The 23,765-nt window shown below is 43.4% G+C and overlaps 3 protein-coding genes across 6 annotated transcripts; 2 read left to right on the forward strand and 1 right to left on the reverse strand.

The window, feature by feature from the left end:
* Positions 1-232: 232 nt before the first annotated feature.
* On the reverse strand, positions 233-7,069 carry prr15lb (proline rich 15 like b). Its single transcript, XM_035612434.2, has 2 exons — positions 6,863-7,069; positions 233-1,295 (listed from the first exon to the last, which is right to left on the reverse strand). The coding sequence occupies exon 2, from the start codon at positions 1,265-1,267 to the stop codon at positions 917-919; it is 351 nt and encodes a 116-aa protein (XP_035468327.1). The 5' UTR covers positions 1,268-1,295; positions 6,863-7,069; the 3' UTR covers positions 233-916.
* Positions 7,070-8,514: 1,445 nt separating this feature from the next.
* On the forward strand, positions 8,515-13,533 carry cdk5rap3 (CDK5 regulatory subunit associated protein 3). The gene is made up of 14 exons (XM_035612371.2): positions 8,515-8,678; positions 8,941-8,986; positions 9,129-9,260; positions 9,829-9,929; positions 10,102-10,150; positions 10,371-10,549; positions 10,670-10,806; positions 11,256-11,400; positions 11,709-11,807; positions 12,045-12,126; positions 12,223-12,311; positions 12,782-12,987; positions 13,104-13,275; positions 13,404-13,533. The coding sequence occupies exons 1-14, from the start codon at positions 8,673-8,675 to the stop codon at positions 13,467-13,469; spliced, it is 1,509 nt and encodes a 502-aa protein (XP_035468264.1). The 5' UTR covers positions 8,515-8,672; the 3' UTR covers positions 13,470-13,533.
* Positions 13,534-14,553: 1,020 nt separating this feature from the next.
* Positions 14,554-23,503, forward strand: nfe2l1b (nfe2 like bZIP transcription factor 1b). Of its 4 annotated transcripts, none has more exons than XM_035612359.2 (6): positions 14,555-14,752; positions 15,900-16,727; positions 17,697-17,885; positions 19,515-19,604; positions 19,709-19,867; positions 20,070-23,503. In XM_035612359.2, exons 2-6 carry the CDS (start codon positions 16,170-16,172, stop codon positions 21,435-21,437), a joined length of 2,364 nt encoding a protein of 787 aa, XP_035468252.2. In that variant the 5' UTR covers positions 14,555-14,752; positions 15,900-16,169; the 3' UTR covers positions 21,438-23,503. The 4 variants fall into 4 exon arrangements, with proteins under 4 accessions (XP_035468253.2, XP_035468252.2, XP_035468250.2 ...); XM_035612357.2 differs by having other exon boundaries at positions 14,556-14,752; positions 17,664-17,885; XM_035612358.2 differs by lacking the exon at positions 14,555-14,752 and adding an exon at positions 14,912-15,708 and having other exon boundaries at positions 17,664-17,885.
* The last annotated feature ends 262 nt before the right edge of the window (positions 23,504-23,765 follow it).

Here is a 23,765-nt window from a genome sequence, read left to right on the forward strand (position 1 = left end):
GTATCTGGACCGAGTGTGTGTGTGTGCGTGTGAACGTCGTATTATAAACTGTAGGAACTCGTCCGTGTGGCGTCAAATGTCAAAGTGTCTTCTTACAATCACCGTGGCAGCGACACAGGCCTCAGGTGAAATAACAAACCTGAAGGAGTGACGTCACTATTAAGATTAACACGCTACAGCTGCTTATGTTTTCAAATAATTGTGATTGTGAGTCACAGAATACACAGTTGTCTTTCATATTAACACATACCAGACACGTATTTATTTAAAACAAAATACATCATTTTCTTCCTACGGATTCAAGAAAAAAAAAAGATCATATAAACAGTTTTTTTTTAACCATATCTGACGAGTATCAACAAAGTTATTAAAATGTATTTGCTTTGCTCACAAAAAAAATGTGTAATAAAAGATTTACTGTGCTCCGGTTGCACAACACACAGACATATCTCCACGTGTACTGATTAAATAAGACATTCAACAGAAAAAAAGGAAGAATAAATCCAAATCTCTACAAACATAACGATGAGAATAAAAACGTTTAATTACAGTAATGTCGCTTTTCAATCATGAGGACGAAGATGCTCGAGGTTATAGGCAGAGTGGGGGTTTTCCCCCCTCCTTCATATCAGTGATCATATTAAATATATTAAGTTATTGAGAGATTTCATGTCTCTCTGATCTGTGAATGTTTAAAGGTTTTCCTGCTGATACCACTTGTTTGTTCGGGCGTGAGTCCGTTGGTTACGGTATCTATCGAGGTGTGGTGCACATGGCAACAAGTGTTGATCCACCTTGCACGTGTCGTGCAACACGGTTGTGTTTGCGTGTACAGCATTTGAGCTTTCTCAGGCGTGACACTGATATATTCATATATATATATTTCTATATGACACAGCTGTGATCAAGGGAAGCACTACTTGTCACTTGTCTTTTTCTTGTGGTTCTCATCGCTGGGGTTGTGCTCTGCGAACAGGTTGGGGTTCTCCCCCAGCGAGGCGCGGACCTTCTTCTTCTCCTTGAAGCGACCCGAGTGGGACACCTTGACGTGGCGGCCCTTGGTGGCCGACTTGTCCACGATCTTCTCCAGCCTGGCGTTGAACTGGCTGTCGGTGTGGTCCGCGGAGGCGGGGTTGCTGTTGCCGCCCGAGGAGTGCTCTTTGTTGCCGGTGTTGCTGCCGTACTCGGCCGGGATCTCGTACAGGACCTTGGGCTCGGACTTCTTCTTGCGCGAGAAGGTCAGCTTCCACCAGCTGGGGTCAGCCATGGCACCTTGCAGACACTGGGCGACTGACCTGCAGGGCACAGACAGAGCACAGACACACTGTCAGTGATTATATCAACAGCCACCATTAAGATTTATTAATTCTTTATTTTATTTTACATGCAATTTGCTGCCACTTTTGTCCAAAGCGACTTACAATCATGGAGGCGGGTACAGTGGCATTAAGGGCCCAAACTGAGATGACCTGGAATCAAACCATCGACCTTCTGTACCAAAGTCAGCGGTGTCAGCCGCTAAACTACACCACCATTTCACATCCTTCATATCTTTGGGATTAAAGATACGATCAATGCAAATGCAGCAGTTGTTGGAGCGTTTTCCCCATCGGCTTGGAACTTTATTGTGCCATAACTTCTCAAATGCTGTGTCCTCGGAAACTTCTATTGAAGAAGGGGTTGAGTTCCGACCTGAACAGTCTCATCGTTTAAGACACCACTGTGATATCTTCTGTACAAACTGAGATATATTAGTGTCTATATTTGTTTTTCTATTATCTTAGCTATTAATTATAGAACATACACACATAGAACAAGGGCGACAGAAGCAAGACATACACTGTATTATCATAACATTAAAAAAACTAGAATATCAGCCAGGGTTGAACAATCCTACACATGATTGTTTGGTTCTTATAATAAAAATGGTCTCATAATCTCAATTATTTATTATTCATAAACCTTGGTTTACATGTAAAGTAGACATGAAAACCTGTGTAACATATATTTTAATCTTACATATGTGCATCTGCTAAAGAGAAATAAACTGAAAACAGTTTTATATGAGATGAGAGAAGATTTAAATATTCAAATCTGCTAGATTCAGGTTTTCATTTGGATCTGCACCAAATTGTAGACACACAAATGTCAGCCCACTGAATATGCCAGGTCCGGATCCGTGTATTATTATATAAAAGCTTTTTTTAATCTAAACGGCAATGAAATTGAAAATTTGGTGGAAATCGCTTTCGTAGTTTTTGCGTAATCCTGCTGACAAATACTAAACTAATAAAAAACGACTCCATGTTTCGTGCAACATGTAAATGAAAAGTTAAATACTAGCACACAAATAAAAGTAAATGTATGAGATACATTCAGAGCAATTGCACTTTTAAAAAGTTTTTTTTTCTTCTGGTTGTGACTACAATGACTGTATATATACATATACCATAGAAACCAAATCTAGTATCACATTTTACTCTTGGCCAAGGTCCCATGATGGGACATTGTGCTTTTTAATGTTGACGTGACATTATGCTCCAGCCGGTCGTCCTCATTCAAAGAGGACAAATGACTGTGTGTGCGGACTCGTCCTTAGAAAGCAGAGTCACTGTTCTTTTCATCTCCACGATGAGGAGGTGTAACCTAATGGAGGGGGAGGACGGACACCCGACACCCTGCTCCGCTCTCGGCAGATGAATTAATGAGCATCTGAACAGTATCGTCTGTCCCATGTGATCTGATATGAAGGATCTTGAAAGAAAAGAAAGCTGTCGTCTTCCTGCTGCTGCCAGCAGCTCGGACATCAGTTATGTAACAGTAAAGTGAACATAACTGTGAGTCTTATATGACTTAATCTGCGGTTATTCCCATTTATTGATGCATGTAAACACAAGCAGACGACGACAGAGCCAGTTTATGACACCAGCTGATATAATCCTCAGTCACATGGAGACAATGCTGCTGAAATAAATTCCTCCTGAGATGATTATTGACTTTGTTCGTAGCAGTTTTTTAATATCCCATGGATCCTGATCAGGTTGATAATCAAGTTAATACTTTTTTATTCAAATATCTCACATAAATCGAGCTGTCAGATCTCATGGTACACGGGAAAAACTTTTGACGCGTTCAACCTCATCTTACAATCTTCATTAGCCTGAAACTCGTGGGGCGTCGACGATTTATTGATTATCATAAGAGATGCAGAGTCCTTTCCCGCCATTATCCACCCACTTATTGATAAGCTGCTGCAGCTCGTTCCTTCCTGGTGAAAGTTTGTCGGACCCCGATGAAAACATTGAACAAGAATCTAAATAAATCCGGGACTTTATGAAGTCGAATGTGTTAGACTTATGATGACAGAATTCTCTCATAATCTGGTGCAAATGTATTGAATTGCACTGATGTTTAAAGGCGTGATACAAATAAACCTGCCTCTCCTTGTATTGAATGAAACGACAGAAGGGAGTTTCTGGCTCGAGATTCTATTCATAAGCTTTTTCCTGAGTTTAGCAGATGAGGTTTGATCAAAAGCTCTGGAAAAAAAATCAGTAAAATGGACCTTTATTCATTTTTCAAACTATTATTTTCCAGCATCCTGTCGGCCTGGTGGTTGAGATACGTGCCAGAGCTGCAAATGACTGGTCCATTAACAGCAACAATCATGAAGAATCATTCCACAAACTATTTGATAGATCCAGGTTCCGAAAATGTGAGAATTTATGATTTTTCTTGGTCTCACTTGATGTTAAATTTTAATATTTTGGGGGGTTTTGAGCTGTTGCTTTGGCGAAAAGAGACATTTACTGGAATCATCTCGTGCTTCAGGATACTGTGATGGGGATTTCTGCACAGTTTCATATTCTCTAAAATATCAAACAATCGTTTTAACCACCAGATTAATCAATAACTAAAATGATTGTTAGTCACTCACATTCCTGTCACTCGTTTGACTATAAAGAAATGAAAATGGACTTTTGTTGCATGTCAACTCCCTGTTAATCCAATAAAATGTCTGACAAAGCAAAAAAAGAAGAAGATATTAATCTTAAAAAAATAAACTTTCAAACTCTTTTAATACTTGAAAACTGCAAAATATCAATAAATTCATCTCAAATTAGCTTTTATTTTTGGAACATATCCTCAACAACATGGATAAATGAGTTTATTGTTTTTAATTTGACTTTTATTACACTTTAATTGCACTTAATGCTACTTTACACTTGTCCTCCTACAGAACTTTATCTTTTAACTTCAGTATTTGGACTACTTGTTGCAAATAGGGTTTTTTATGGGTTGCACGGACGCCGGGATTGCAGCTTTACGACGACACAAATCACAAAACACATTTTTGGCGTGGTCACTTTTATCACGAAGCACCTATGCAAACAACAGAGTCCATGCCCTTCTGCAGAAACACTCGTCTCACACATCTTATCTGGATCACGTGACGGGATGTTTGGGCACCTGGCACCAACGAGCGGTGCAAAGGTTCAAGAAAGACAATTCTGGGGTTTGATTCTGTACCTTTTAAAACGGTTTAACGTTTAAGAAGAACATTTCTTATGTAAGAGCCTTTTTCTTTTGATCTCAATGTTACGTGTCGTCTCGCTAATGTGTTATCATGTTTACTCTTGACCTGGTTGTGTACAGACACAGGGAACAGACACCGCTGCTGCTGACCACGAAGAGCTGCAGCCTCCTCAACCCCATGTTCCCTCAACCCTGTGTTCCCTCAGTCCTATGTTCCCTCAACCATTTGTTCTGTCAGTGACCTATGTTCCCTCAGTCCTATGTTCCCTCAACCCTGTGTTCCCTCAGTCCTATGTTCCCTCAGTCCTGTTCCCTCAACCCTGTGTTCCCTCAGTCCTATGTTCCCTCAACCCTATGTTCCCTCAGTCCTGTGTTCCCTCAGTCCTATGTTCCCTCAACCTTTTGTTCTGTCAGTGACCTATGTTCCCTCAGTCCTGTGTTCCCTCAGTCCTATGTTCCCTCAACCTTTTGTTCTGTCAGTGACCTATGTTCCCTCAGTCCTATGTTCCCTCAACCCTGTGTTCCCTCAGTCCTATGTTCCCTCAACCTTTTGTTCTGTCAGTGACCTATGTTCCCTCAGTCCTATGTTCCCTCAACCCTGTGTTCCCTCAGTCCTATGTTCCCTCAACCCTGTGTTCTGTCAGTGACCTATGTTCCCTCAGTCCTATGTTCCCTCATCCCTATGTTCCCTCAACCTTTTGTTCCCTCAGTCCTATGTTCCCTCAAACCTATGTTCTCTCAGTCCTAAATTCCCTCAACCCTGTGTTCCCTCAACCCTATTTGATAAAATATGAGGGAACACCAGGCTGACGCCCTCCATCTCACACCACAGTGTTCACCTCTGGTTCCCAGCTGCTTGAACATTTTTACATTCAAGATCTAAAGTCAATTCAAGCTGAATTCGTTCACAGTGGATGTGGTTATCCTTCCACAAAGCCCAGGCCGCTCTACGACTCACGTTTACACAGCATTTGCATGGAGTTGTTGACTTTCCATCAAGCAGTTTCTGTAGAACAGAAAACTGCGAGCAGCACTTTCTCATACACACACACGCACACACACCGCGTTATGAGAAAAAAAGAACATCGCGGCAGTACAATATGATTGCATATTTCTTTTCGAATGCCGTGTTTGACTTAGACGTGACCTTTGAGACACACAAAAAAGGGCCCTGTTGACACAAAGGAGGCCCCTCCACAGATCTCTTTTAATAAGTCACCATGTATTTCTGTGTGTGTGCGTGTGTGTGAGCCCGCCGCAAAGCCTCAGAGATCACAGCAGGAAGGGGAACGCCGTGGCCACAATTCGGAAATCACTAACCAGCAGCTGGAGTCTTTTCTATAGGACAATGTTTGAGCCGGAGAGAGAGACAGACTCCAAGGACACTGGTGACTGTGCTGCCCTCTCAATCGACTCTCAGGTTTCATCCTTTGTGCCAACTGCACCGTTGACCCGTGACGGCAGAGTTGAACAAGTTGATGAAGAACCCTCTGTTTTTCTTAATAATTTTCATAATAATGCTAACATGCATCCATATATATATATATATATATATATATATATATATATACTATAGAAATGTCTGTGATTGTTTGTAATTATGATACAAGGTCCAAATATAAGTATAAAATGTCATGACTTATTAAAAGACGGATTATTATTCTCTCTCAGACAGTCACCGGTCAAACAGGATACAGACATCAGTTCGTCACGTCGTCACAAATCTACACAATAATACTGAAGCATACGCTTTGTTTTCTTGTCTTCTTCTGTTTTCTCATAATTATTCAGATCAAACTCTGAATGCCTGTCCTGTTTCCATCTCGCGGGGTTTCAACCGTACATTACTTTGTTCACTTGATCTTTAAAACATGAAACAAAAGCTGTCCGTCACCATATCCCACAGCTGATCAACGGCCATAAAACCCAGAGATGTTCAGTTTTCTATCATGTGCGACAAAGAAAAGTAGGAAATCCTCACTTTGCAGAAGCTGAACCCATCGAGTGTTTGGTGTTTTCACGGATATAGTTGCAGATTCATTTTCTTCTAGTTAATCAACTGGTAAAAATACGCCCTCGACTCTATCGCTCTTTGTCTGACACAGACTGATATGTTAGATTTTACAAATATAATATATTGTATTAGAATCATAACAAACTTAACTAATACCCTTGTCCAAATTCTTTCATTCTGTTGCCAAACACCAAACTCTCACAAGAACAGTTTCTGCTGTAGTGTGTGTGTGTGTGTGTGTGTGTGTGTGTGTGTGTGTGTGTGTGTGTGTGTGTGTGTGTAAAACAGCTTGTGTGTGTGTTTTATCTTTACCTTGTTGACAACGACCTGGCCTGGAGGAGATTCTCTCAGACGTGACACTGCGGCGCCATGTTTGCGAAACTCTTTTACTCCTTTTACTCTTTTTGCTGTTGATCCTCCTCAGGTGATCGTGTACAGGTGCAGCATCTCTTCCTCTGTGTGACTCTCGCTCGCTGACCTTGTCCCTCTTTACTCCACTCGAGCACACACCCTCCTCAAACACACACACACACACACACACACACACCTACTGTAGAGCCCGCCCAGCTGAGTGCCTGAGGGAGGAAGTGTTGTAAGCATGTGACTTCAAGGGAGAACCTTCCTTCAGGAGGCCAGGGTTTATGGGGTCACATTAGTGGAATCAAGTTTTCTTTTTAAGTTTCCTGTTAAAGGTCTTTTCAGTTAACTTAAGCAAGACGGAGAGAGAGTGAAAGAGACACACAGACAAAGATCCTATGAATGAAGTGAGAGTTCCTGATGTTTTGCATGAATTGTTCAAAATCACAGACGCTCGCTTTGCAAGTTTGGTTTTTCCATTCAAATGACCTGAGACCAGGTCGCTGCTGCTGCTGCTGCTGCTGCTGCTCGACATGCCAGTGTTACGTAATACCCAGTGGTAAAAGAAAGTAAAAGGAAGGAATACTATAATCTAAAAACTCTCTATGACAAGTTTTTTTTTAAATCCTGCAATTCAAAATGTTACTCAAATAAAAGTACAAAAGTATTATCTGCTAAATGGAGTTAAAGTCCCAAAATAATAATACATTGTACTACTGTATACTTTTATTTCAGTTAAGTAGTCTGAACAATGGCTCCCAGTGGTGGAATGTAACTAAGTAAAAAACCTCAAACATAAAACATGAAAAGAGTTGGTAAAATATGTTGCATTGCTATAGATTGAACTATCCATCCCTAAATAAAATCAGAGCCAAAATTATTCATTGATTAGTTGATCATCAGGAACACTACACTGATAACTCCTTCATTGTTGTCTAACATTTCATGGGTCCAGGCGTTTCCTAGAATTACAATAAACTGAATCCTTTTGGATTTTTGACCATTTGTTTTTGTACAAAGAAAACTTGACTCTTTGGAATCGATACAGGCTTTTCTGAGTTTCTTTGGTTTTACCAACCAAACAATCAATGTAGTCAGGAAATAGTCATGAAACTAATACATGATGTCATTAGTTACAGGCCCATAAAGTTAGTTTAAAAAATGTGTTTTATAAAAAACATGCACCAGTAAAATGTTGCTGACACGTTCATGCATAATGATCTAATGATTGATAGATAGATAGAGAGAGAGATAGATAGATAGATAGATAGATAGATAGATAGATAGATAGATAGATAGATAGATAGATAGATAGATAGATAGATAGAATATAATAGTGCACAGTGTAATTCACCTGTTTTGAATAAAGTTGAAAAATGAAAAATAATACAACAATTCAACAGTAAATAAATGAAATTGAATATTGAATAAATAAATGAAAACAATACTATTATAATAACCTTGTTCTGAATTCAAACGTCGACATCGCCCCCTGCTGACGGACTCTGTAAGCGCATCAAGTCCCGTTGACCAATCAGCTGTAGCCGTCACCACAGCGTAACGTCATTGGTCACTGACTTTGACTCAGCAGCGTTGCCTCCTCCGATTGGCTCTCCTTCTTGAAACGTGTCGTAAACAGTGAGCTCCTTGTTCCTGGAGATTCATCTTTGGACGTGAACCTTTTGAATAAAACCATATTTCAAAATGAAGCCTTAAGAGAAATCTGCGGGACGTTTTTGCTTTTGTGTTTTAACGCGAGGAGACGATGGAGGTAAGATGACGTGACCGCTGTCGGGCTCGGTTCTGATAAGACTGAGCTAGCTAACGTTAGCTGTTAGCTGTCTGTCAGTCAAAGTTCAGTGATGTTGTGAATAAACACTTTCTACACACAGAGAGAGGCGGTGTTGTGTTCATGTGAAGCTGCTTTAACGAGACAAGTTGCTCCAGAATATATCGTCTGCTCTCGGTGCTGCTTGAAAATCTGGACCTAATGGTAAATAACTTTTTAAAAAACTGTGTTTTCATTCCAACAGAATATTCAAAACCTTCCCATCGACGTTCAGACCAGCAAACTCCTGGGTGAGTCACACAACAACATCAACTACTTGGTATTGAAAAGATGAAATCTTGTGACCACTCTGCCTTTCTCATTTCTTCTGATTCAATCCAGTGAAGTGGATTTATTGGATATGAGACTTCTGTTCTTCTTCTGCGTCCACAGACTGGTTGCTGGACCGACGTCACTGTAACCTGAAGTGGCAGAGTGCAGTGAAAGGAATCCGAGAGAAGATCAACGTCGCCATCCAGGACATGCCGGAGAACGAGGAGATCAAGCAGCTCCTGTCCGGCTCCTGTACGTCCCGCGCTGTGTCCCGCACTGTGTGTCTCTCTTGTGTACTATCAGCACATTCAGGTCGCAGAGCTGAGAGTCAGACATTATGACAGTTTTGAAGATATTTCCAGAATCATCAACTTGATGAAGAAGAAATTTGATAAAAAATCTATTTGTAAATTTTTTTTTGCATTGTTTTGCTGTCACACAAAACAAAGTTATTTTAAAAGTCGCAGTTGTCCACATTAAATGTTACTTTCCAATATTTTATATGGTAATATTTAAATGCCTCTCAGCCGTTGCACAAATTAAAAAGAGTATAATATAAGTTGCAGTTGTAGTTTGAATACTTTTACAGAGATATGGTGAGAAGAGTCTTTCAGAACTTAAAACCTACTGTTATGTTGTTTTAGTATCTTTTTGTTTTTCTTTAAAGATTACCAGAAATACAAATTCTTTGCTCTGACACATTTTCTATCATAATACACAAGATAAACAAACTGGAGTAAGTTCCTAAGCATACTCTCTTTTTTTCTCCTCTTCCTCTGTATAATTGATCATAACCTGACGTATTTATTTCCATTGACAGACATTCACTACTTTCACTGTCTGAGGATAGTGGAGATCCTGAAGGGAACAGAGGCGTCGTCCAAGAACATCTTTGGCAGATATTCATCTCAGAGGATGAAGGTGAGAGGACTTGCAGCACGTCAAACAGTCAGTCAGTCCATTATGTTTATGATTAGTATCTCAAACCAAGTCTGAGGAGATTTTTTCTTTGTGACATTTTATCTGATCTTAAATCTCCTCAAACGATCTGAAAACCCAGATTTTAAATGTGGATTGTGTTCTTGTGTTACAGGACTGGCAGGAGATTGTTTCCCTCTATGAGGTAGATAGTATCTATTTGGGTAAGTCTAATAAAATGAATATCTTTATGTATTTATTATGACATGAGACACAAAGACTATTTTCAGCAGGAAAAACTGATTGGTGTTCCAACAGCTGTTGTCATTCTCGGGAAAATCTCGCCCTAGATTTTTCTGAGCTACATTTTTGTTGCTGCTCTTCTGGTTAATAAGTGCCATGTGCATAAATCTTTAATAATTAAGATGTGTTTGCTTGTCCCAGCGGAGGTGGCCAGCTTGCTGAGTCGCAACGTGAGCTACGAAGGCCCGGCTCTGAGGAAGCAGCTGGCCAAGGCCCAGCAGCTGCAGCAGGAGCTGAGCAGGAGGCAAGGGGAGTGCCAGAGCTCGGCCGCCGACCTGAGGGACCGATACTATGTCGCCTGCAAACAGTACGGCATCACGGTGAGAGCACATATCTGCTGAGATTCTTACAATATTGAAAATTACACGTTATTAAAAGTCAGACTCTTGTTCTCTGTGCAGACATTCATCTGTTTTCTTTTCCTTTTCTCTTCTGCTCAGGGGGAAAATGTGGCTCGCGAGCTTCAGGCTCTGGTGAAAGACTTGCCGGCGGTTCTCGAGGAAGTCGGGAAGGACGCGGCAAGATTAGAGGAGCAAATCCGACTCTATGCTGCTTTCACAAACTTTGTATGTGAGTGGTGAGTATACCGTCTGTTTCTATGCGCTTCTGTTCCCTCTCTTTAACCGGCTCACTTTGTGACGCTCAGTCTTTCAGAAAGTTGTTATTATATTTGACTACCATTGATTTATAAAGCCCATAATGAGTTTCAAAATAATGTATTATTTCATAGATTGGTATAAATACAACTACATTTCCTAGTAGAGCCTGACCGATGGATCGGTTGGCCTATTATATTGAGAAAATATGACCCTTTTACAGAAATATATAATGTTTACCCATATGAAAGTTTTTATTGTACAGAAAATTTGCATTTATGTTTACGTTTTTCATTAAATAAATCATGTCTCTTTTCTTAACTCAAGTTTTATATACATGGTTGTATTTGTGTTTTATTTTTATGTAGTTTATGTGGTTATTGTGGTTTCTTTATTTACTTGATCTGAGCTCACATGGTATCATCTGTAGGTCTGATCCAGTCCTGCCGATGTTGACGTTCGCCCAGAAGAGAGGAAACGCGACGTTTTACGAGTGGAGGTCGGGGAAAGTCCCCACAGTTGTCGAGAGGCCGGCGGCGGAGGACGCAGCTCCTGATGCAGCTGCAGACGATGCAGTCAGTTTCTCTCACTATGTTCAGCACTGATCACGCGTGGACATTTATGAGTCATATTACTAAAACTTTCCAAGTTGGATCCATGGTTTTAAAAAAAATCCCCATTGTCACATTTTGTTTTCTTAAATTCCTCCTAAATCCGCCAATTTTTTCCTATTCGGTTAATTTTCTAAATGTCATATTACCATGGCTGTAAGTGTTATGATGCTTTTATAATAAAACCCCAGGACTCATGTGGCAGCTCACTGCAACTGACTTTGGTTTTTTTTCTCCTTCTGTGTTTGTTATTTTTAAAACCTGCCTCACAGATCGACTGGGGCGACTTTGGCAGAGGAACAGACGTTAATTCTGCTGTCACTGTTGAGGACGGTATCGACTGGGGAATCAGTCTGGAGCCAAACTCAGAGGTATGACACCTCGACGTGTTGATTTTATACACACACAGTCGTCGTTCAGCTTTCATATTATTCAACTCCTATTATCTAGATCCAGTCTACAACATTTCTACAGCAATTCACTCAAATGAGCACATTTGGAACATGAGGAGTGGTGTTGAGGGTAAAAGGGCAATTAGTTTGTCTGTAAGGGGCATGTGGGCATATTTCTGACAGACAAACTTTAAATATAATAATATTTATCGACAGGACACTGGTGCAGGTGGTATCGACTGGGGCGACGGTGAAGCAGCTCCCATAGAAATTGAAATTGTAGATGTGGGCGCAGACTGTAAGTATTTTGACCTTTTTGTCAGTTAAAATAACCACATGCTCAGCTCTCGCTCAAATGTGCGTTTGCTAAAGACGGGCGTGTATCATCTTCTAGGTCCGGAGGGCGTGGCCCGGGGGGAGGACGCTTTAACGCTGCTGGAGAACTCTCAGTCACGCAGCCAGTTCATCGATGAGCTCACGGAGGTAACGAGTAGAGTCATCTCGTGTCGTCATTCTTCTTCTTCTGAGTGTGTGCTTCCAATTCATGTCTGTGTATACAGTAATGTTTAAGAAATAAGAAACCAAACAAAGATATTTCCAAAAAAATCATTGAGTAAAATAGCAGATTTTGTGTTTACAGTTTGTTTCTGCTGCCCCCATGTGACCAAAAAAAGAAATTAATATCGGCTTCAGGAACCCTTTTGTTGTAGCTACTAAACATTATGTTCACATGTGCAAATTCAAAACCAGTTATTCCAAACCTCAAGGACCATTTGCGTAAAATAGAATTCACAGTATTAGTTTGAACTTGCAAGGAGTTGACAGTCACAGAAATCAGACTGTGTGGAAGTGAATAAATGGGGTCAACATTTCCTTTATTAGACAGTATTTGAATGAACAGATTAAATCATCTAACCCAAAGAAGTGACTCTGGTTCCATGTGTCGGTTGCAGCTGGAGGTTTTCCTAACCCAGCGCATTAGTGAGATGGGAGAGGAGGGAGATGTGGTGTCGATGAGCCAGTTCCAGCTGGCTCCCTCCATCATCCAAGGCAAGACCCGTGAGCACATCCGTGAGATGCTGTCCGAGGTGCAGGACCTGCTGGGCCGGCTCACCTCTCTGCGGATGCAGCACCTGTTTATGATCCAGGCCTCGCCACGGTACAGCACGCCGCCATGACTCAGAGCGTCAATTCTGCATGGACAGTTTGGTGAAAATACTTGCTTTTTTCGACTGCTTGTCTAATTGTTCTCTATGTAAAATGTGTTGCGTTCAGGTATGTCGAACGTGTGTCGGAGGTGCTGAGACAGAAGCTGAAGCAGGCAGACATTCTGGTGCTGAAAGGAGCCACCATGGCGGAGAGGAGGCAGGAAGCCCTGGCGGAGCAGTCCCGACTGGAGCCTCGCGTCGACCTGCTGGCAGGGTGCACCCGAGAACTCCAGAGACTGGTATTGGATTACTCTTTCAATTTATTTTTGTTCACGGCGTTGGTGATTTCCCAGCACGTGAGAATTAGAAGCATGAGTAGTGCTTGTGTATTATTTCTGACTTCAACTGTATTTTTGTTTTATTGCAGATTGAAGCAGACATTTCAAAGCGATACCACAACAGGCCTGTCAACCTGATGGGCGTCAATATATAGTGAGCTTGACAGAAATGCACAAAAAATAATCAGAAAAAGAAATAAAAGTGGTATTTAATTTTAAGTATTTTTGTGTTACGTTTTTTTTTCATTTGATCATTTAAAGCTTTTTTAACAGAAGTGTTGTTGTGACAAATATCAGCATTGTTGATTTGTTGTACACTGAAGACATTTGGGTGTTAAATCAGAAGATGAATGAGACAAGAGTTTCAGAATTGCAGCTTTTATTTCCTGGTTAAACTATTTAGAGCACCTTTTGTTTTACCCCATCAATTGCCGATACGACTGATTCAGATGTCCCGAAAAAGAAACTACTGGTGCACTGACATCGAACGTATCAGCCGAGGACTTCAACAACAGCTGAAGACATAAAAACTTCATGAGAGCTGTGATGGAAACCCCCCAAAGAATAGCAGGCAGTGAAATCGACATCAACCTCTAATTGCATTTAATAAATAAGAGTAAAAGAATTATGTAAAAAGTACACCAACAATATTGAATACTTTCTTGTCATGCTTTAATTTACAGATGTGTTTTTTCCAAATAATTTCTTTCAAATTTCCTGTAAAAGAACCACGTTTTTTTAAAGGTACAGATTAAAATGTGACAGAGTTGGGAGACTTTCATTTTAGTTTATTCAGTTTATTTTTGTCGCCTGGAGGAATTTCCATATGCAAATTTTAAACCACGGGGAATATGTTTTTCTCATTTATTTCCCTTATTCTGATTCCGGGTGTAAGAACAGAGGGAGTTCGGAACAGGTTTATCTTTTGGCATAGTAAAAAATAAAAAATACTTTGACAACCATTTGCTGACAATAAGGTTCTTGTAATCAAATACACGTGTGAATGCAGTTATGATCTTGTAAATTGGAGTATTTTTACATCTATATGACCTGGTTTCGATTTCTTCCACCTCAAACTTTTAAAATTTGTTTTGGATAAAACATTTTTTAATGCCGTTAATATAACTCCCCTGAATCTGTTAAATGCGATTTTATTTGGTTTATTCTGTGTAAGAAAAAAAAAAAAGTAATCCTGGAAGCTGATGAAAGCCAGCCACTAGAACATTCTACGCATGCGCAGTGCGAAAGCGTGTTTTGGTGTCAAGCGGCGCTGCTAAGCTAGCCGGGGCCAGCTAGCATTTGTGCAAGTCATGGTGGGCCATTCAGCGAGGAAAGGCTAAACGCGGCAGCACTGTGGAGCCCGCTGTGAAGAAGTGTTCCAACGTGGTTCTCAGCCGATAAGCGGATCCTCTCGGGCATGAAGACATATTGTCCACGCGTAAGTATCAAATCAATAGGGTTTTTCAATTAACTGATACGTTTACAAGCGGACACGGGGCATTTTAACGACCCGTGACATGGACTCGCGACGGCGGACCGGTGGATTGACACGCGGTGTTCGTGCGTGAACGACTGGTTGAGGCGCCGTGTGTTGTTAAAGTCACTTTCCAAAGTAGTTGGTAATTGTTACGGTAGTTAGCAGCGAACTAAGCTAACAAGGCTAGCACCGCCGGTCGGGCTCTGAGGACCAATAGTAATTTAGTGTTTTCCGTCGAGCCCCACCCGTGCTGCATTTCTATTGGCCGGAGCCGGCTGGAGTCATGTGTCGTCACTGCGCTCGAGGCCCGTGATTGGCCAGGCGAGCTTGTCACTCGTCTTTTCACCACTTGTTGCCAGGGAGATTGTTTGATGCCACTAGATAAAATGACAGTCGAGCCAACTTGTCACTTTTCGGGGGTGGTAAAAAGAAAAGAAAAAAAAAAAAAGGAAAGCGATGCAAGTCGACTCGCTAATGTGTCGACGACGCGTATCGATGCCAGCATGGCGACTGTGCCGCGGCCGGGCTCCAGAAGCACAAGTTAGCCTCGGAGGAGCTAGAGGCGGAAGAGGAGGAGGAGGGAGGGACCCTGCCCCGCCACCTTACGTTGTCGTTGGTGCGTGTGCTGTAGCCAGCGACTTCTCCCGACTCCCTCATTCACCTTCAGCAGCACCCACCAGAAGTAGTTGTCCCTGTCCAAGGGTGGGGTGGTGGTGGTGGTGTCTGCTGCTGAGACTGAGTGTGCTCCATCATCAGCTCCATCATCAGCTCTGACCTGCTGAATTTCACCAAGAATGAAAGAGGCACAGCGAGCCGACATCACTTCTCTAGTCTTGGGGAGGATGGAGTGGCTGCAGTGGGGCTAGCTAGTCCAGATTTTATTTTTATCAACATGTGTGTAATACAAATGTAGGAAGGTAAGAGCTGTGTGTGTGTGTGTGTGTGTGTGTGTGTGTGTGTGTGTGTGTGTGTGTGTGTGTGTGTGTGTGTGTGTGTGTGTGTGTGTGTGTGTGTGTGTGTGTGTGTGTGTGTGTGTGTGAGAGAGAGAGAAAGCAAAAGAATGTAGTTTTCTGTAGAGCAATAAAATGCCATTTCTCACTTTTGCCAGGAATTGGAAGATGACACCCTTATGAAGAACAAAGCTCTGAGCACAAACTGGACTCTGGCAGAAGTGGAAACCCAATCTTGGACCGTATATGTATTTTAAAACCTACAGACCCTAAGACCCTGCCCCCCACCTCACTATTTTTATCCACTTTTCAATGTGCATGCTTCCACCTCCCATCTTCTAGTACTAGTACGGAAGTATTAATCCAAAGGAGCTGGCCCCGTTTTTGTTTTTAGTTTTTACTTTCACCTTTTGTTCCTTTGTAAAGAAATGCTTTACCTGAAAAAGTACTTCACAGAGGGCCTGATTCAGTTCACCATCCTTCTGAGTCTCATTGGGGTGCGGGTGGACGTCGACACCTATCTGAGCAATCAGCTGCCCCCACTGCGAGAGATCATCCTGGGCCCGAGCTCGGCCTACACCCAGACCCAGTTTCACAACCTGCGCAACACGCTGGACGGCTATGGCATCCATCCAAAGAGTGTGGACCTGGACCATTTCTTCACCACTCGGCGGCTGCTGAACCAGGTGCGCCAGCTGGATCGCCTCTCCGTGCCCAGTACCGAGCTCAGCGCCTGGCTAGTTCACCGGGACTCGGAGACTGTGGTGTCCGCCAGCAGCCAGTCTAGCGCCAGCATCGCCCTGGACAATGGGGCCGGCCTAGAGGACGTTGACGACCCCGACGCCACCCCGGCCATGAGGGGAGGAAGCGGAGCACCTGAATCCACGTACAACCTGAACACAGCGGACAGCAGCCTGGGAGCCGTGGCCCCGGAGGGCACCCAGGAGCAGGGGAGCCGGGACGGCAATGACGACCTCACCAAAGAGGTACTGCAGCGAACACCTGAGGGGCATCCGTCACGAGGAGGGGGGTAAACGCCTCCTTGTGATCGATGCTCATTGTCAACACTGTCAAACAGCAGATATTTAAGGGGAATTAGAAATTAAATGTTGGGCTGAATGTATTTTTTATCTAATGGCCTAATCTAGTAGTAAATCAGTCTTCGTCCAGGTGAACAACAAATGACTTATTCTGAAAAATATTGCTTTTTTCCTGATTTTAGAAACAACGCCGACTTAACTCTATCAATCTGATTTTGTTGTTGCTGCGAATAAGTTCCATCACAATTTTAGCTTTGGTAACTTGATTCCCCATTTTTTTTAAATTTTAGGGAACATTACTCTCCAGCATATTTCCTGGTCCATACCTCTGGTCCTTCTCTCGGTGTCAGATATTATTTGTCAAACCGGTCGAGTTACATTCACTGCAGCTGTGGTTCTGGTCACGACATGTAATCTTGTCATTTGACTTTTAGTTTATCTTTTATAATAAACTTTAATATGTTTTGTACACAATGGCCATATCGATGCAGTGGATTTGAATGGGGGGCGGGTGGGGAAGGGGTCACATAAAGCTATTCTTGGCCTGTTATAAACCAAGACTTCTTCCTGATCACATGATTAACCACCGTGCCCAAGTGGTTATGTCATGGTTGCATCATCTGACCGTATTTCTGTTACATGATTGTCCTCTGGCTCCTCCCAAAATTACCCACTTGACTGAGATTTTTTTTAAAAACTGCTTGTGTAAAAGATAATACTGTGAGCGTAATTTATTATCACAAATGCGTAAATACTGTCAATATGTTGGATTTGTACAATCTGAATTTAGATTGAATGCCTACACACACAAAAAATCTGTTTATTAAAGTCATGTTTCTCTGCGCAGGGCCATTGTTCAATGGTTGCTATATGTTTTTCCAGGACATTGACTTGATTGACATCCTGTGGCGACAGGACATCGACCTTGGCGCAGGGAGAGAGGTGTTCAACTACAGCAACCGTCAGAAGGAGAGCGAGGAGGAGAAGCCCAGCCCGCCGGAGAGCAAGGACACGGACGAGGAGCAGGAGAGCTGGAGGAACGGAGTGAACCTACAAGAGGCCCAGCCGGTGGACGGGGAGACCGGAGAGAGTATTCCAGAGCAGGTTCGTAGACTCGATGCCTCTTTTTTTTCCATATCCTGGAGCTCCGTCCAGTGGGAGGTGGCACATTTAACTGCCTTATGATACATAAAAAACAAATTGGAAACCTGCGAGCTGCCCCGCTGGTGATAAAAGCTAATTTTCTCTGCTTGAAAAAATGAGCTTCTACCTATGTGGAGATCATCTTCACCATTTGCCACAAAACATCGCAGACATAACAACTGAGTTCACTGTGCATAAAATGGAATCATCTCGTCGAGTCACGCCAGTCCACGCGTTTAGGTCTCGGATGGCCGAAAGGTGAGATGAAGAAAATCAAGCCGTGACAGGTTTGATGCAGGAACACTTTTAAAGTTACAGAAAGCCACACACACTTATTTTTACCATGTCTTGATACAGCTTCATCATCACACTTGGACGGTTATACGTCCATGTGAATTTTTCAGTGGGTCACAAGCAGCTAAGAATCTCTGCTCCCAGTGACATAAACATGTAATACTCACCCCCAAAAAAATGTGATTCATACACACGCAGCCACACCCAGCGCTGGTATCTGTGGCAAAGTTGTTGTTTCTTTCTGATAAAGAAGCACACTCGAACAGCACCATCCCCCCACCCACGCAGACGCTGCTGCCCCTTTGTGATGTGAAACTAAATAAACCTTAAGATAATATATGATTTTGGCCTTAATTCAAAAGCTAAACTACCATTAAATCCATCTGCTGATCTCCCAACCTGTATAGAGTTGTAAGTATGGGGGGCCACGAAGTTCCGGACGCATTCGTCTCCCATGTTTTATTGCCGTTTCAATTATTCCATTCGATATACTCAGCTCCCACATCCAAGAGGTTTATGCTATGGACACCAGTGTTACCTTTTTTTTCCAGAGCTGATTCTAGCCGAAGATTGTGTTGTTGTTTTTTTTAAAGCTTCCTCTTCTCTTATGTTTTGCTTCCACCTCGTCATTTAGGGCGGATGCTTGTTGCCAAAATGCACCTTGGAAGTTGTAGTTCTTGTCTAGTCTTTATGTTTAAAAAAACAACATATATCCAGATCATCTTCTAACGCAGTCATTTTATCTTTTGTGCTAATGATTCAGTCAGGAGAGGAAATGCAGACGCAGGGCTGCCCCAAAAATAGCTCCTCGGTCTTTGCAAGTCTATAAGTGTTGTGTAGTTTATATTTATACGGGATCATTTTATAAGCATCGGCACAATATGCACATCACAACACGGGTACTGGGGTTTTATTATTTTCCCCCTGATGAATCAGAAAGTGAAACTGAGTCCTAACAGAGTGAAACGTAGTGACCACACAGTGTCCATCCTCCCATAATGCAATGCTACAAACAGCCTCTTCTTTTCGGTCACTATTAGGATATACAGTACGAGGCCGAGCTGCACCCTCCCCGAATAACGATGCTCATAACCAGTTATTTCTCCGTCGGCTGTTTTTTGAGGCAAGATAAATAAAAAAAACACGAAGCCAACCGGAAGTTGCAGTAAAGTGCAGCATGGTTTCCCCCCACGTGGGTTCATGTTGCTCAGCTGATGATCCAGGACAGTCCTGAGGTACCTGGGAAATATTATACACAATATAATCCTAATACACAACTTTGTCTTTTTGTCGTAGCTCCCAGGGCTTGGCTCGCAGACTTCGCTGTCTCTACAGGAATGTTTGAGGCTGTTGGAGGCCACGTTCCCTTTTGGAGAAGAATCTGAGGTAAAAAAACAGTTAGTTGTTTCACAGGACACGTGAGCATCGTCAAGGGAGAGATTAGTTTATTTATTTGATGTGGAAAACCTACAATTGACATTTTCAATCAGTTCCCAGCCCCGGTTGTCGCCCCAGAAATAGCGGCGTCCACTGATGAAGTTCCTTCCACGTCTCAGGCCGTCCCTCTGGCTCCACAGCTGCCGCCCGCAGAGCCTCAGTTAGACCTTGAGCAGCAGTGGCAAGACATCATGGCCATCATGGAGCTACAAGTACGCCCCCTCCTTTTCTTGAGATGTATATGTTTGTCCTCGTGAGGCCGTTAGTATTTATTGTCTGGGAACTGACGTGAGTAGATCCAAAACGACAGTGGTTTAGAAGAAAGATATGCTATGTAAAGAGAATTATTTTGTACAAGTATGCTTTATAATTTGAGAGAAAGATTTCCCATAACAAAATGTTTATCGTTCGAAGGCGATGGAAGTGAACAACACCAACTCCAGCAGTGTCAGTGGAACAAGTGGGACGCCCGAGACCAACGCGGAGGGAAGCTTTGGACCTGCCACTCGCCCGACGCCGATAAACCAGGACGTCAGCCTTCACCAGGCCTCCCTCCCCAGCTGCAGCCAAGACTTCCCCCCGATCTTCGGCCCCCAGTTGGACTCCGTCAGCGTCGCCCCGAGAACCGCCACGCCAAGACTTTCCTCCAGCAACTCCACCAACGTCAACTCCACGTTCGGAGCAACTAACCTGACCGGGATCTTCCTCCCACCGCACATAAACAGCAGCTCTAGTAACAACATTACTTCCACACCGATCCTGCCTGATCCATTCAGCACCCTGCTGGAGGAGTCCATGCTGGACGAGATCAGCCTGCTGGACCTTGCCATGGAGGAGGGCTTCAGCCAGGCCCAGGCGTCCCAGCTGGAGGACGAGCTCGACTCGGATTCTGGTCTGTCCCTGGACTCCAGCCACAGCCCGGCCTCGCCGAGCAGCTCCGAGACATCCTGCTCCTCGGCAGCGTCTTCCTCCTCGACGTCTGCCACCTTCTCGGAGGAAGGCGCCGTGGGCTACAGCACTGACTCCGAGGTGGCCACTGTGGAGACGGAGGAAGGTGCTGTCGGCGGTTACCAGCCCGAGTACAGTAAGCTCTGCCGTATGAGCTATCAGGACCCCTCGCAGTTCCACGGCCTCCCTCAGCTCGACAGCATCGGCCACAACCACACTTACAACCTGCCGCTCTCCTCCGAGTTCGCCGAGCACCCGGAGCTCCCCATATCGTCTGTGAAGAAAACTGTCCGAGACAAATCCAGCTCCAAGTTTCAGCCCAGCCAGGAGTTGCTCGACAAGCACGCCAGTCGCGACGAGCGCCGCGCCCGGTCCATGAAAATTCCCTTCTCCAACGAGAAGATCATCAACCTGCCCGTCGAGGAGTTCAACGAGCTCCTGGCCAAGCACCACCTGAGCGAAGGCCAGCTGGCCCTCATCCGCGACATCCGCCGGCGCGGCAAGAACAAGATGGCGGCCCAGAACTGCCGCAAGCGCAAGCTGGACACCATCATAAACCTGGAGCAGGGCGTCCACGACCTGCGGCGCGACAAGGCCCGGCTGCTGAAGGAGAAGATGGAGTTCATCCGCTCCATCCGGCAGATGAAGCAGAAGATGCAGAGTCTGTACCAGGAGGTGTTCACTCAGCTGCGGGACGAGGAGGGCCGGCCCTATCCTCCCAGCGAGTACTCGCTACAGTACAGCGCCGACGGCAGCGTGCTGATCATGCCCCGCAGCGTGACGGCCGAGCAGAGCCGCAAGCCCGAGAAAAAACAGAAGGACAAAAAGAAGTGAGGGGGGACGGGGGGGACGGGACAAACCGCTGTTTATTCTGTCACTTTGCTAAAAATCAGTAGGAAAGATTTCTGCAGAAGCAAGAGAGAGATGTCCTTTTTTCCTTTGAGAAGATTCTGGTGAGTAGAAAAATGGCACTGTTGACTCTACTCTTCCTGCATTTGTTTCTCCCTTTTTCCTTCTGTTCCTCCAGTTATGTTATTATTTCCCCCCCCCCGGAAAAACTTTGAACCAGAAGTTGCTCTTCGTTTGAGTACTGATATTTCATGATTTAGACGGGGGGGTGGGGGGAAACAATGAGCGGGGAGAGGAAAAGGACATAAAAGGAGCTATTAGGAATTTTTTTGTTTTAGCTGCTCTCGATCCTTTTTGCACCAAACCACTGAGGAACGTAGAAGATTTGTGGGGGTGGAAGGACACGGTCGACGAGGACGGTCGGAGCACCTATGCACTGAGGGTTTTAAAGGACTTTGACAGGTCACGTCCCACCACCCGGAGACTTTACGTGATATTTCAGTCACTGAAGCTTTTACGTTGCGGCGTCTGTGGTCGGGAGTTTAGATACCAAAGGCTAAAGGAAGTCCCGTCGTGTTTAGCATGCCTATGGCTAACCAAAGGTTGTGTGTGGGGGCGTCTCGCTCAAAACACTGCACTCTGGATTCTGTAGGTTCTGCATCACCAATTCCAGTTTTTGAGTGTGGGAGGGGGGGGGGTGCGCACGAGAGCGGCACACGAGACCCGGAAGAGATCGGGTTTGATGTGTGGAAGGCGGATGTTGAGAGACGGGGAAAAGTGCTTTAAGTGTTCCCGGGTTTTTGGCCACTGCTAAAAAAAAAAGAAAAAGAAGAAGCCCTGGAGGTGAAGTCCTGCAAGAGGAGGAGACACGCTGCATTCAGCATAATGTATCGACTTCCCTTATGAATTATACATAGCACTGTAATTTGTCTTTTAAAAGGCTTGGCTATTATGCATTTTGCCGTGTCTGTCGCTGTTCCTTCCGCCGCCGCCGGGTTTAAATGCGGGAGCTGCGTTTAGGGGAGGCATCTCATTAACTGTTCATAATCTGTAGTATAAGCAAAAGGTTATAGGTCAAATCAACTTTACATAAAAAAAAGTCTACATCCTCTTTTGTTGATTTGAAAGCTTTGCACAGAGCCTGTAATCGTCATCGTCGTCATCATGAAGAGTTTCGAAGATTATGTGACGAATCAGGAGTCGTCACCATGGTTTTTTATTTTTATTTTCCGGGACGCCCCCCGTTATGAGCGTTAACTTGAAACCGACTCAGTCGTCGCTGTGACTTAAGCGAAATCCCTTTTTTTGTTTTGTTATTTATTTGCCAATGAAAGCCACTTTAAAAAAAAAAACAAAAAAAAACTGCTGTAAAGCCAATTCGTTTGGCTCAAACTTCACGAGTGCTACGATGAGTTTTTGTGTTTGACGACGCAAAGTGAGCCGAGTCGTTATGAGGTGTCGAGGCCACTTCCTCTCACAATCTCATTAATGTTCACTTTAAAGGTTCTGAGAACAAAAACGTTCTCAACGTAGAAGTGCTATTACTCGTCTGTTTGAACGGATGTCGTCAGTAACGTGTGTTACATTTACATCACATCTCTTTAAAAGACAAAAAATAATAATAATAATCTGAATACACACAGGTCAGTTGTTGCAGCTGAGATCGCGGTTAAGCTTGAATATTCTACAAGAGGCTGAACGGAAACTCGACGATGTCCGAGGAACGTCTTCATTAAATGTGATATTCAGGCATGAAACTCTGGTTAACATTCACTCCAGTGTAACTCCAGCGCAGCACCGACTACTTAGTACTGCTACTACTTAGTGCACTTTTTCTTTTTGTCCGTCTCGTCGTGTAAATATTTTCATGTCTGTTCGTCCAGATTTTAATGCCGTTTTTTTTTTGTCTGTCTGTCCACAATGTCTCCACCACGGTCTCACACCCTCTCTGCTTTTGAGTTTGGATGTAGTTTTCCTGTTTTTGAGATATCTGCTGGCAATCGAGAAGTTGTTTTTATTGATTAATAAAGTGTTTTTATTTTCACCCGTGACTCGTGTGTTCTGGTTGTCATGAATGGTTCCGCTCGATCCACACGACTGTATGACGCAAAGAACCAGAACTGGGTAATGGAACTGCAACAGTTCGCCAGGTGATTAATTCATTGAAAAACTAAAATTTTATGTCTCCAGGTTCTCAAATGTGAACGTTTGAAGCTTTTAAGTGGGCAAAAAAAAAACGAGAACATTTGGAAATTGTTTTTACGTAATTTGTCCATAACAAATTGTAGTCTAATAATAGCATATTGTAATAGC

This window comes from Scophthalmus maximus, chromosome 16, assembly GCF_022379125.1.
Source record: "Scophthalmus maximus strain ysfricsl-2021 chromosome 16, ASM2237912v1, whole genome shotgun sequence".
Lineage (NCBI taxonomy): Eukaryota > Metazoa > Chordata > Actinopteri > Pleuronectiformes > Scophthalmidae > Scophthalmus > Scophthalmus maximus.

Bases quoted from the DNA above. Each gene is read 5' to 3' on its own strand.
- nfe2l1b (XM_035612357.2), top strand. From the start codon at position 16,170: ATGCTTTACCTGAAAAAGTACTTCACAGAGGGCCTGATTCAGTTCACC. The intron at 17,886-19,514 runs GTTCGTAGACTC...TTTTTGTCGTAG, and splicing joins GAGAGAGTATTCCAGAGCAG to CTCCCAGGGCTTGGCTCGCA. The intron at 19,868-20,069 runs GTACGCCCCCTC...TATCGTTCGAAG, and splicing joins TGGCCATCATGGAGCTACAA to GCGATGGAAGTGAACAACAC.
- cdk5rap3 (XM_035612371.2), top strand. The intron at 10,151-10,370 runs GTAAGTCTAATA...TGCTTGTCCCAG, and splicing joins GGTAGATAGTATCTATTTGG to CGGAGGTGGCCAGCTTGCTG. The intron at 11,401-11,708 runs GTCAGTTTCTCT...CCTGCCTCACAG, and splicing joins ATGCAGCTGCAGACGATGCA to ATCGACTGGGGCGACTTTGG.
- prr15lb (XM_035612434.2), bottom strand. From the start codon at position 1,267: ATGGCTGACCCCAGCTGGTGGAAGCTGACCTTCTCGCGCAAGAAGAAG.